This window comes from Vipera ursinii, assembly GCF_947247035.1.
Source record: "Vipera ursinii genome assembly, chromosome: 2".
NCBI classification, from domain to species: Eukaryota; Metazoa; Chordata; class Lepidosauria; order Squamata; family Viperidae; genus Vipera; species Vipera ursinii.
The window spans coordinates 222,854,765-222,868,680 of NC_139513.1; the positions used below are offsets into that span (position 1 = coordinate 222,854,765).

General features: G+C 39.2%; 1 protein-coding gene across 6 annotated transcripts in view; it reads right to left on the reverse strand.

Annotated features, from left to right (window-relative positions):
* Positions 1-13,916, reverse strand: part of UHRF2 (ubiquitin like with PHD and ring finger domains 2) — a 62,447-nt gene that overhangs the window by 21,965 nt on the left and 26,566 nt on the right. For all 6 annotated transcript variants that reach the window (XR_014491189.1, XR_014491190.1, XR_014491191.1 and 3 more), the window contains exons 4-6: positions 6,589-6,807; positions 2,255-2,364; positions 402-588 (exon numbers count right to left, since the gene is read on the reverse strand). Coding sequence is in view for 3 of the 6 variants with exons in the window: in XM_083352543.1 (XP_083208669.1) it covers positions 402-588; positions 2,255-2,364; positions 6,589-6,807 (516 nt within the window). In the remaining 3 variants the exon portion in view is untranslated. The remainder of the gene's footprint in view (positions 1-401; positions 589-2,254; positions 2,365-6,588; positions 6,808-13,916) is intronic.

Genomic DNA, 13,916 nt, shown 5'->3' on the forward strand with positions numbered 1-13,916 from the left:
TGGCTTTCAATATCTAATATCACATACAAGATGAACTCCAAGAATTTCTAAAGCTAAAAACTTACAATTTAAAAATGAGGATTATAATTCTGATTTCATCTGTTTAAATTGTATAGGGAAAAAAAATGATTTCCCCCGTTCTTTTAGTACTAGAAAGGGCATTAGAAATAAAAGCTTCTATCAATGAATTTTAATTATATTGGCAATGAAACTGTGTACATTGTCTTTAAAAAAAATCACACCTGTATGCTGCCAGACTCCTAATGATTCTGAGTGCCTCACAACTATCAAAACAAGAAAACCTCAATAAAACCAATTAAAAAGAAAACTCTCTCTCTCTCTCTCTCTCTCTCTCTCTCTCTCTGTGTGTGTGTGTGTGTGTGTGCGTGTGTGTTTCTTACCAGTCCTCATCTTCTGGTATTTTGCTTAATGGTGGGTTCAGGCAATATATGTGGTAAGCCATATTACATTCATCACAGAGAAGTTGCATGTGTGCATCCTGCTTTCCCCCACAGAGATAACAAGAGCAAAATCGACATTCTTTATCTGGGTCAGCTCTGCAATGTTTACATTCAGGACCACTCTTCCCTGCAAAGAAGAAAAGAAAGAAAGAGAAAGCAAGGGAAATAAGGTGATTAAAAAGGGACTTGAGCACCAGCTGCACAGAAAATTAATTATATAAACCAACAACTATTGAAAATGTTAATAAGCATTTATGGGTCCAGATTTTTAAAATTTATCTTTTGTTTTTGAAAAAGCAAATACAATGATCACCAAGATTCCCTATCTTGGCTTCCTGGGGTGACAGCCACCAGGAAAACAAATTTAAATGCAAGCAATTGCAGTCTACCAGACAGTCATTCTTTCAAGATCATGAACTATGAAGTGTTCACTATTTGTTACTGGACAGAATATATTTGCACAGAGAGTTGGATCATACATTTTTGATATTTTGATGTACCGGAATATAAAGTCAGACAAAACGTTATCATATTACTATAAAAAGCATACTGTCTTACTAATTTCCCACAATTCCTGTAGAAAAAAATTAAAACTACAGGGACACCTGGTCCAATAAATATAGTTAAAACCCAGCAAAGCACCCAGGCATCTGCAGAGATGGAAAAGTCAATATTGGAAGAATAGGAGAAGCTTGCCTTCCAGTAAGGGACCTTGATAACTTATGTCATTTGGATCCCCTGTAAACATGACAGAGAAGAGTTGCTGGTGTATTAGCTGCTTCTTTAGGTGGCAATTCAGTTCAGCCATCTGGATCCCTTGCATCTCTGGTTTTATATTGGGGAAGGAAGAGTATCTTGTTCTTGATTTCAACCAGTATCTGGTCTAAAGAAGAACCAAAAGGCCTCTTTCCTTGAAGTAACTGGAGGCACCAAGATAGAAACTGGGAAACTATTTTGAGTTCTAATCCTGATTTAATCCCGAAAACCACTTAGGACAGGGATGTCAAGCTGCCAGCCTGCGGGCCAGACGTGTCATGACAAAACCACGCTTCAATATGTCATGCGACGTCACGTGACGTCGCGAGTTTGACATGTCTGACTTATGACCACTCTCTCTGCTCAGTCTGACTCATTTCACATGGTTGTTATTGTGGGGAAAATAGGAGAAGAGTATTAGGTATTTATTATTATTAGATTTTTATCCCATCTTAATTATTTTTTATAAATAATTCGAGGCAACCAACATACCTAATATTCCCATTTTCCCCACAACAAGCCTGTGAAGTGGGTTGGGTTGAGAAAGAATGACTGGCCCATCACTCAGCTGGCTTTTATGTCTAAAGTGAGACTAGAAATCAGTCTCCTGTTTACTTGCCTGGTGCCACTAGACCAAACGGATCCTTTTGAAGCTGTTGGAATATAGACCTTCGCCAGGAATGTGAAATCAAATTGAAAAAAATAGTTGCACTGAGTCCCTGGTAGACAGTTTTTCATCTTCCTAAAATCTCTTTCCTTCCTCACTAAGGACCTAGGGAAAAGATGGTTCTTTGAGCAAGTGAAAGAGAGCTGCTTGGGCTGTTGATTATGTCTGCAAACCTTTGCAGACAATGAATCATTGTCTTCTGATCTTCTCTACAAATATATTTTCATAAATCACACTGTAATATAAAATTATTTAAGAATTGTATATGTAATTGAAAAATATATGAATCAAATATATTTCTTTTAAAAATAGGATGTTTAAAATACTATGCAAAAATGGGAAACCTTTCATAAGCAGACCAAATACCTACTTTTGAACTCTCCATCTGCAAATGTCAATGGATACGCTCCTGGTTTTTCAATCTTGTATATTTCCTCTATAAAACGGAGTTTGCAATCATTTATTACATCTTCTGGGCCTCTGAAAATTAAGGACAAAATATTCAACTCAATTTCTCTCATTCCAATTTTAATGTTATCCAATGGAACACAATATGAAATTACTGTGCAAGCATACATTATATGCTTCAATAAGAGTCACTGACTTAACTAAAAACTAAAATGCATGCTTCAAACTCAATTTATTTATTCATTTATTTCAGTGTAATTAAACAGACAAGCATATTCAACTCCAGCAGGAAATACTCTCTATATTTTCAGAGCATGATACTGGATAGTAGTTTAATTAATGAAATACACCTACTGGTTAGCCTTCCCGCCACTATATAATATTGCAAGAGTTCCATACAGAGAAACATAAGGTTAACAATCTAACTTGCTTAATTTTTCCTCAAAACTCAGTGTTTTATTGAAAACAAAATAAAACAAAACAAAAAAATAGGTGACTCCTGCACAAATAACATCCCTAATACTACTTATTAGTATCATATGCTGCTTTATGGGCAAAGCTGCATATTCAGATCTAGTTTTTACCATGAATTGCCACACATTACTTAAACAGATTGTCAGCAATAAAGATTGCCTAAATTTGAAATATAGGTAATCCCCGAATTACGTGGGTTCCCTTAGTGAACATTCAAAGTTACACGATAAGCGGCTCCTAGTGCTTATGAATAAGTCCTGAAATTACGGATGTTGCAGCACCACGGCAGTCGTTCACCCTTACGAGCGACCGCAGTGGCACTGCAACATTCCCCCTGGTTATTCCCTCCTTCCCCAGCCCCACCCCAGGTCTCACTAGGCACTAGGCCTTCAATACTCACCTTGCGAAGATCGAGCTTCTTCGCTTTCTTGGCTGGAGGCCCGATCTGGGAGACACTTCCACGTGCCTCCGGAGACCCAATCTGAGCCTCAGAGGCCTTTTCCAGTCCGCTGCCGTCTGGAAACGGGCCTCCAGAGAGCCACGGAACTGCCCCCCCCCCGGCCTCAGATCCAGGTGGCAGTGGCCTGGAAAAGGCTTCCGGCACCCGGATCCAGCCTCCAACAGCATGTGGAAGTGTCTCCCGGCATCAGATCTGGGCAGCAGCAGCCTGGAAAAGGCCTCCGATGCCCGAATCAGGCCTCCGGAGGCCCGTGGAAACATCCCCCGTCCTCAGATCTGGGCAGCTGCAGCCTGGAAAAGGCCTCCGACGCCCGAATCAGTCCTCCAGAGGCACACAGAAGCGTCCCCTGGCCTGAGATACCTCATGTTCATTTAATGAGCCATGTGCATTTTAATGAGCAGGGAGCAATCTCGTTCGAGGTACCAGATTCACTCCAATTTTCGAGTTATGAACGGAATGGGCAGGCTCCATTACATTCATAACTCGAGGACTACCTGTATACTTCATACTTTTCTTTATGAAATACCTGTAATAGCTTCATCATTTAGGGGTTTTTTAATGATTGAAATAGTAACTGTAAATATTTTATTTATTCATTTATTTCATGTGGTTATTCACTTGCTAATAATTATAATATCAATTAGCTACACTGATCAACTACATTGGACAAAAATGACTCAAACAAATACATCAGGATTTAAAAGATACCTCAAATGTAATTGTTTTTAGATTTTCTTCAGTATTACCAAGCGTTAGTTTTATGGATACAATTCCAGGAACAAAGGACTGGAGGTGTTTCTATGAAGAAAACTTATGAAGAACTTTATCTTTTCTAATGTATTCAGAGAGATACTCAGAGTCTGCTGATGTAAGAGAAAATAATTTTTTAAAAGTTTAACTGTGCTGCTTTTCCCTATTAACCATTTTTTTTGCAGATGCGTTCATCATATTTATTATTCTTTCTGATTTTACAGCAGGGCTCTTCTCTTTCAGGATATTGGCAGTCCTCTGCTACCACAATGAAGATCTGTACATGCCAAAATATTTCATTTCGCAGGATTATGAAAATGCTGAAATAAGCATAATCTGAGGGAAAGAAAACTAATGAGCTGGTAACTTGTTTCAGCTCTCTCAAAGCTTGTTACAAAGTGGAAAAAAACATTTAAGCTGAGGAGACGGGAAGATCACATACATCCACCTCCTCCTCTTGCCTCTTGTCCAAATATATCACTGCTCTGCTAATTCAGCCATTTTTTGCTGTGCTGAGTAATTTCTTTTTTCTCAGCAAGTTTAATTCTGAGACCTAAGTCTATTTCACATTTGGGAACACTGATTAACTATATAAAAAGAAACTGCTTCCTTCTGGAAGGCAAAAATTACTACAGTGATGGACTCCATTCACATACCAAAAAGCAAAAAAGATCTGGGAAATCATAAGCATAACATGGTTTAAATGATGCTTCTTGCTATTTATTTATTTATTTTAATCCCGTTTATATCCCGCCCTTCTCCGAAGACTCAGGGCGGCTTACAATCTAAGAAGCACAAATCAATGTGCTTAGCAATAGCCTTCATTCTATGTATATGCCTGCTTATTAGGGCTTTTGCCCCCCCAAGCGGCATTATTACAAAGTCAGCTTATTGCCCCCAACAATCTGGGTCCTCATTTTACCTACCTCGGAAGGATGGAAGGCTGAGTCAACCTTGAGTCTGGTGGGACTCGAACCTGCACTAATTGCAGGCAGCTGGTGTTACTTAAGAAGGCATTAGCCCACTGCTCCACCCTGGCTCTGCTATGTTCCTGAAACCATATAAATCACTACAATACTGTCATATTTCTGGTGTATCGATTTTTTAAAAAATTTCATGGTATTTCTAGAAACCAAAATCTAAGAATCCTAATTTCTATGTAAGTTAGTACTGAATTAATGTGTCCATGGTGCTACAAAACCAGACCTATCATTATAAAGAAAATAAGGCTGTGATTTGTGTTATCGAAAGCAATGAACTCAATGGAATTTACTGCTGAGCAGATTTTTCCAGAATTGTAGTTTACATATTTCAAATAATAGATGGAAAGAGAATAACATGAGTGAAAGCATGATATAGTACTTAAGGTACTGTATTTTCCGGCGTATAAGACGACTTTTTAACCCATGAAAATCGTCTCAAAATTTGGGGGTCGTCTTATACGCCAGAAAATACTATTCACCTCTCTGATCTTTTCTGCTGGACGGCGGGATCGCTGGGTGAATGGAGGTAGGCGATGGCGACCCGTGGTTAAGCGGCCGATGGCGAACGGGTGATGGAGGGCAAACTCTCGTCAGCTCCTGGGGCGGGTACTGCAGCCGCCGCCGTTGCTTTCTGTAGGACTGGCCATGCTGGCGCTTCCAATGCTGGCTGTCAGGTCCCTGAAAAGAGGAGGGGCAGGCGGTCCCCAGAGGCGCGCTGCTCGACAGTAGGAAGGGAGCACCTTTGCTCCTGCCGAGGCACCGCCTGACCCGCGCCAACCGGAAGAATCGCTTGCCTGGTCACGGAGTGCGGAACAGCGGTACTTGGCGCCCCTCTTGCCCGCAGACCATGCAGCGGCCCTCGCCAGCCAGCCTCGGCATGGCCGCCCCAAGCCCGGCTCTCTAGCGCGTCTTCCAGGCCCGCCTGGCCAACCGTCTCCTGGGTGGGGCTTGGCTCCAGACGCGGCAGCTGCTCCGTCTGCAAATGCTATCTTAAAGCCGAATCGTGTTTGGTCGTGCAGGCTGCCGAAAGGCGGGGACTCAGAGTTCCCGCGGTGGTTGCGGCTTCTGGCGTGCTGTTTTGCAGAGTCTGGCCTGGAAGAGCGCGTGGCTTTGCACCATTTGCATCAGACGGGGCTGAATCTGAATCGGGCTTGTGTCAGACACTTGGCAACTGGCATGTAAGTATTTTCCGGCGTATAAGACGAAAAATCTTGAAAATCTTCTCAAAAGTCAGGGGTCGTCTTATATGCCGGGTCGTCTTATACGCCAGAAAATACGGTATTGAGCCAGAGGCAGAAAGACCCAGTTTTAGTTCATTGCCAGCCATGGAGGCGCACTGGATGACTTTGGACCAGTCACTCTCTCTTTATCCAACCTACCTCATAAGTTACTGTTTTTTTGGGGGGAATAGGAGGATAAAGCACTATGTATGCTGTCTTGAGTACTGAGTCCCAAAATGAAAGAAAGGATATAAATCTAATATTAGAAAGACAGAGCATCATTTTTTAACTTCTTGCTATAAAAAAATAAATAGTATTGAAATTACTGGTGGTGTGCTATACTGAAAAGTGTTATTTACTGAAATGATGTAAAAAAATGTAGACACAGTATTAATCAATAAAATCTTACCCCAGCATAATTTTGGCATAAGCCTCTTTGTTAGTCCTTGAAATTTCTCTCAAAGAGGTAATTTCTGCGTCAAACCAAAATCCTCTTTCTTCTGGACTTTCTACGTTGTAATTAACCATCACTGTATCACCCACATGTAATTCATTCCATTTCAAAATAGTCCTTGCTCGAGGCCGCAGATTACGGACAGTCATTTCTACAATGCCACTTTCTGGGTATCTTGAAGAAAGAATAAAAACAAAAGTTGCAATAACCACAATATCATAATGCAAATGTTTAAACATCTATCATACAACCATGTAACATCCTTCAAAATCAAGTGCATGATGTATGGGAACCTGCTTTTGAAACAGCAGAATTTTACTGTCAACGTGAGAAGTGTTCCCCAAAGACCATTATTGCACATGAAGGATTATGAAAATGCTTAAAAAAATCTCTCAGTGGTGGTTTTATATTTAAAGATTATGAGGCATACTGATAGGATTGAATTGGCTTTTAACTGTAACAAAGAAAACAAATATTACTGGGACATCACTATAACTCATTTCTAGAGAAATGCTTTTATTTTCTCAATGTGACTATAAAGAAGTGAGCAAAAATTTGAACAATTATATAGAAGAACAGTAGGCTCACTCCAGTTCTAAAAATGTATTTGTAAGTAAGCCCTAGTAATTTCAGTAAAACCTAAGGTTTAGAATTTCAGTTTCCACAAATAAGGATTAAAAAAGATCTCAAGAGGCAACTAAGGTTGCAATTAATGGTTCAACAATAGTCTAGGCCAGGGGTCGGCAACCTCGGCTCTTTTATGACTCGTGGACTTCAACTCCCAGAATTCCTGAGCCAGCATAGCTGGCTCAGGAATTCTGGGAGTTGAAGTCCGCGAGTCATAAAAGAGCCGAGGTTGCCGACCCCTGGTCTAGGCCAATATTGAGAGACTTTAGATCAAAGTTCTTACATGAAAAAACAATTACAGGTTTCAAGCTTCAAATACATATCTATATCAGATCATTAATAGTTATCAAAATTACAGCTTTGGGAGATTGCTGTTCTAATAAATAGAAAGCCAAAGATCATTTGGCTGCCTGAATCTAGTTGTGCAACTGCTTTTAAGAATAGATTGAATATATTTTTGAAAATCTATCTCTGTATCAATGAAACAAACTATTTATATAGGAAGGAAGCAACTGCTTCCCCACATTCTATGTTGCAGATTAACACTCATGATTACGTCACATAATCACATCCATCTCTGGTTATATCAGTTAACAAAAAAGGCTTTTATAAAAAGATGAAATACATCATCACTGGAATTAAGTATCTAACCATTGAAATTTCCTAGGATTCTACTTCAGCAAACAACTTTTACAGTGAAGCATTTATATAAAACAAATATGGAAATCTTTTAGTCCATTTACCAGTGTATTCTCCACCATCCATCCATCCATCCACTCATTGTCTCTACTCAAGATCTTCATTCCCATAACACATATTTAGAAGGAGCTACTTTCATAACAACAGCGTGAAAAAAATCAGGAAACTGCTCATGGAAGAAAAAACTCTTTCCTTGCAACAAGGACAGTTCCAATTCTTTTCTCTACTTTATAATAAAGAAACTTGATTTCTCATCTTTTCCGTTTGTATTAAAACAGAAAATCAGGAAAGTTAACACAGCAGAATGGAATGTGATTATGCTTCCAGGAAAACAGATCCCGTGTCCCACAATCAAAGTAGCCCTTGGATGTAAAAACCATACAAACTGTAACTCATACACTATTTTAAAGCAATTCACCAACAGGCAGAAACTAAATTCCACACTTCTGCATGCCAAGCAGCAATTTAAAAAGTGCACAATGTGGGTAAAAATCCGAATATAATAGGCACAGCTCATACTAATGACTTTGGAAACTTACGATACCAAGTAATTTTTAATCTAGGTGAAAGATGAAAATGTGGAATCGAATGAAAATTATTCAGAGTTACATACTTTCTGAAATGCCATGGGACAGTGTACACACAGAACAATAAACAAAATATATTTACCATAAAATATAACATTAATGCAAAATTTTCAAGCTATCTATCACATTGGACAGGAACTCAAATACTCATGTCCGGGGGGGAAAGGAGAAGCCAGGTCTTTAGAAAAGATAGGCTGAGTTTGGATACCCAAATCTCAGGGTAATATTATTCCATAGGACACAAATAATGACAGAAGGGCATTTTTAAAAGATGATAAGCTCTGTTGGAGCTTATCATCAAATAAGCAGAATTGCAAATAATTCAGCATTGTACCGTGAAGGGTTTTTATTGCTAAATAGCCACAACTCTGAAGTCCGCCCAGAAGCCCACTAACAACCAATGTAGCTTACAAAGTAGAGATGCCTACTGAAGTACGCTCGTAATTACTCATGCAGCTACATTCTGGACTAGCTGCAGCTCCCAATTAGTAATAATAATAATAATAAGTTGGAAGGGACCTTGGAGGTCATCTAGTCCAAACCCCTGCTAAGGCAGGAAACCCTATACCATTTCAGACAAATGGCTATCCAGTCCCTTCTTAAAAATTTCCAGTGTTGGAGCATTCACCGCTTCTGGAGGCAGGTTGTTCCACTGGTTAGTTGTTCTAAATGTCAGGAAGTTTCTCCTTAGTTCTAGGTTGCTTCTCTCCTTGACTAGTTTCCATCCATTGCTTCTTGTCCTGCTTTCAGGTGCTTTGGAGAATAGCTTGACTCCCTCTTCTTTGTGGCAACCCCTGAGATATTGGAACACTGCTATCATGTCACCCCTCACCCTTCTCTTCGTTAAACTACACATACCCAATTCCAGCAACCGTTCCTTATATGTTTTAGCCTCCAGTCCCCCAATCATCTTTGTTGCTCTTCTCTGTACTCTTTCTAGAGTCTCGACATCTTTTTTACATCGTGGTGACCAAAACTGGATGCAGTATTCCAGGTGTGGCCTTACCAAGGCATTGTAAAGTGGCATTAGTACTTTACGTGATCTTGATTCTATCCCTTTGTTAATGCAGCCTAGCACTGTGTTGGCTTTTTTGGCAGCTGCAGCACACTGCTGACTCATATTTAAGTGATTGTCCACTAGTCTTCAACAGCAGCTTTGGAGTGCATGTTGCAATAATCCAAAAAAGAGGTGACTAATGCATGAACTTACACTGAGTAGGGGCTCTCAATCCAGGAAAGGGCACAAACAATGCATAAAATAAAATGTGTAAAGGGCAGAATGAAAGGCCTTGAAAGAGAGGAAAAGCTGTTCCCAAGGCAATGGTCACAAAAAAGGGGGTTGAGTCTGGAACAAGAATATAGCATAACATGAATAAATGTTTTCAACAAGCTCTTGTTCAGGGATCCCCAACCTTTTGGGCACCAGGGACCGGTGCGATGGGATAAAAGATTTTCCACAGACCAGAGGGGGTGTGGTTTTGAATATTGCCTGCATCCCGAGGATGGACCTTTGCTTGTTTGTGCGGCCCGCTTGCTGGCATGCTGCTGACCAGTGCTGGTCCATGGACCGGGGGCTGGGAATCCCTGTTCTAGTTCACCCAAAAATATAGGAAGCGTGAAGCCAGCACATTCAGACTTTAAAAATTCTGTTGCTATAGTTTTACAATAAAAACACTAATGACCTACATGGCAGTAGTATGCTCTACCTTGAAGAGCTAACAGAATGGTACAAAAGTCATTCAAGTCATGGCTACCACCTGCTCTTCAAGCAAGAGTGTAGAATTGTGCAAGCCCATTATGAAAATCTTTACTTCCAGGAAGTTTCAATATCTAGAACCAGGTCTTATTAGGTTGAGCATACATATGTTTCTGTCCATCTATGGCCCCACAGCCTCCAACCTTAACGGCATCACTTGGCTGCAACAGGTTCAGGTGTAGAATTGGATGTCATCAGCATACTGCTCAACTTAATTCCATGTCAATTGATGACCCAGTGCATTTCTACTGATATTATCATCATCACCATCATCATCATTCTAGCCATTGTCTATCCATTGCAGCATGAAGGCCTCTTCAGCATGTTTCCAACCAATATGGTCTTGCGTTTTCTTTTGCCAATTGGGCCCACAATACTTGCAGATGCTATAAGAGTGGAGAAAGAAGTACTGAGGTATTTCACAAATCAAGACTCAAGGGTTCGATCTCCCCCTATCTTCAACACTAATTGGAATTGATTTTGGAAGAACCACCACAAAGCCATATCTTCATTTCCAACCCCCTGAGCTGGTCCAAAAGAATGCCATGATTGGTGGTACTGAAGGCACTGAGAAATCAAAGACAACAGGATGGATGCACCATTCTCATTCTAGTCCTACCAGGGATCATCCACAAGTACAATCGATGCCATCTGAAACTTTACCCAAGCCTATAGGATTCAATCTCCTATATCTGGAGACTGAAAGATCTCCAGATAATCTGCTTCCATATTATCTACCGACAGACAATTTTCTCAATAATCTTACCCCAAAAGGGAAGGCTAAAGATAAACCAAAGATTATCCAACACTATTAAATCCAGAGATGATTTGCTGAAGAAGGGGCAGATCACTAATTCCTTAAGATAAAACTGCCTCTTTACTCAAGGATGAATTCCCCACCACAAACATTAGATCCAATCATACATTACCACCTAGGAGGCCTTGATCTAAGCTTCAAGAACCATGTCCACTTCTTTAGGACCAATGGACTCCAATAACCACACAAAAGTGAGCCGCAGTCAACTTACAGGACTTGCACAGCTGGAGTCCAACTCAAAATAAAGTGATGACCCAAAGTGATTTTATCTAATAGATGTCTTGAAAAATCTTCATAGCAGCTGTTCAGGTGATCTTTTGACCCATCCTCCCATGGAGATAATGGGTTACCTTAAAAAGGGCTGCAAAACATCAAACAGCAGATGCAGTAAGGGTGGGAAAGCAGCTATTTGCTATTCTAATCAACCCACATGAATATTCTCACCCATGTTTGGTTAGACTAGTTCATTACCTTCCTCCAGCAGTGCACTGGGTGCCTCTTTTGTCATTTCATTTTTCGGAGTTCCTCTAAAATCAGGGGACCCTTTGTGATCCATGTATATAGAGAAATCATGCAGGTACAATATAATCCAAAACTTCAATCACTGTCTCATTCTAAGTGGAGACTAAACTTCAGCTAAATTATGCATCGGTCCTTGGGAACTTTCCCATGTGCCCTCTGAAACCCAGTAGGATTTATCCAATGGGCCAATTTAATGGGTCTTTTTGCCATAGGGAGCTGATATAGAGAATTCTAAAAGTTTTCTGTCAATGAAAATTCCCAATTCCTGATCAAGTCCCCAATGCGCTGAGACAAAATAAGATCTAACATTGACCTGCGCTGAGCATTAGGCCCTCAATTATTTGGATCATGTTCATGACTGAGATATGCAATTTCAGCACTGAAGTTCTTAGTGTTGAGAATGATTACCTTAAAAAAAGGCCTGAACTAATTGCCGCTGAGTCATTATCATCCAACTTGGAAAGCCTCAAGCAAAACATCTAGTCTCTGAAATTCCATCCTTCAAAATGCAAAAGTCACCGACTTCTTTATAAAATAAGACACAGGAAGCATTATTTTTTCCATGCAAGAAGCAGAAACGTATTCTCTCCATTTCTCTCAGCAGGGAAATAAGCCTGTTTTTTATTTATATAAAAATTTCTGTTCCAATTTTCTAGTTTTCATGTATTATTCAGTGGAAGCTCTTTCTCTGGCAAGGCTTCACACATTTGATAGCACAGGGTGGCGAGAAGTGCAATGTAGTCCCAGTGCGGAGAGATATGTTTCCTCACTCTTCTGTTTGGAATGATGATGTACAAAATATGAACTGAACAAAAGGCATTATTTCATATTAAAATCTAGGTAAAAATTCAAGTGAAGTCGGAAAATTAAAACCAAGGATTGCATTACTTTCTTGATTTTTTGTTATTTTTAAAAGTTGAAAAATTAAATGAGCTGCAGAAGAACATCTGACCTCTTGCAATTACATTTTTGTGACAATGTTTAAACATTCACACACATAATCAATATCAAAAGAAAAGAAAAATATAGTTAATAGTACAATAAGCCCTTTTTCCTATGCTACTAGCAAAGTAAGAAACATAATAGTCTTCATATAATCATAATCTTTATCCACTATTTAGTACAGTAACATGAATAGTAACTAATTTCAGACTCTCATCATATATGGGCAATGTGTATTGCCTAAAATGAGCTCTAAGCTGTACCAACTTTCACGAACTCCCAAGCCAAAAAGGAAAAGACAAAAAAGCTATTAAGGACAGCCATAAGAAGTCAAAGGAAACAGGGTTTGAAGATCACCGGGATGCATATAAAGAGATATAGAGCATAAACACGAATATATTCCATTTTTAAAAGTCCAGCAAATTCAGTATAGATTGGTGTCTTTCTGAAACCTTAACCCTACCAAGCCTGCTTCTAATTTTAAATATTAATGTTAACATAGCAGAATCCTCATATGTGCTTCCATCTCTATGGAAACCTTTCTTAGCAATTGGTTACCCATTAAGAAAAGACTTTCAGCTTTCTTTGACCAGACGCTGTGTTTCTGCATTCTTATAAGACAATTCAGGCAAAAATGTTAACCCTGTGGTTTTGGTTTTGGTTTTTAAAAAACCCTTTTCTGAAGCAAAAGATCTGACTCTCTTCACCTGTTCTTTAGCTGAAATTAAAAACATACGGTATAACATTCACCACTGGGTCCACAACAAAAATCCATAATCTCTGTCTATCTATAAATTATTTGAGAATTTAATATATGCTTTAATATCTATACCAATTATTTATACTAGATCCAAATATTAACACAGTTTTCAAGCTAACAAAGTTTAGTAACGAGATGTTTTTAAAAAATGAGTACCCAAGAACAGTCTCTCTTATCAACCTATACAAGACAAAAAAATTAATGCAAGGGTGGGTTCCACATCATGCACAGAGATATGTATTAATTATACTGAAAATAGTTAGATCTAACAATTAGAACCATCTGCCAAAACAGAGGGAAAACCACTTTAAAGCAATTTTCATTTTATCCCAAAAAGCTAATCAGGAAAGCACATCACTGTTCAGTAAGGGATACTTTTGTGCATGGAGATTTTTGGAGATCAGTTGTTCTGCGAAGGACATGATCATTAGTATAGCACAAATGCACAATTTGCTTTTCAGAAATCTTTCTGAAGATTTCAATTTTCAGAATATGATATTTACAGTATTTTGATTTCATTATTTTGAACGTCTTACACAAATGCTCCAAAATAATCATCACAATGATGAACTA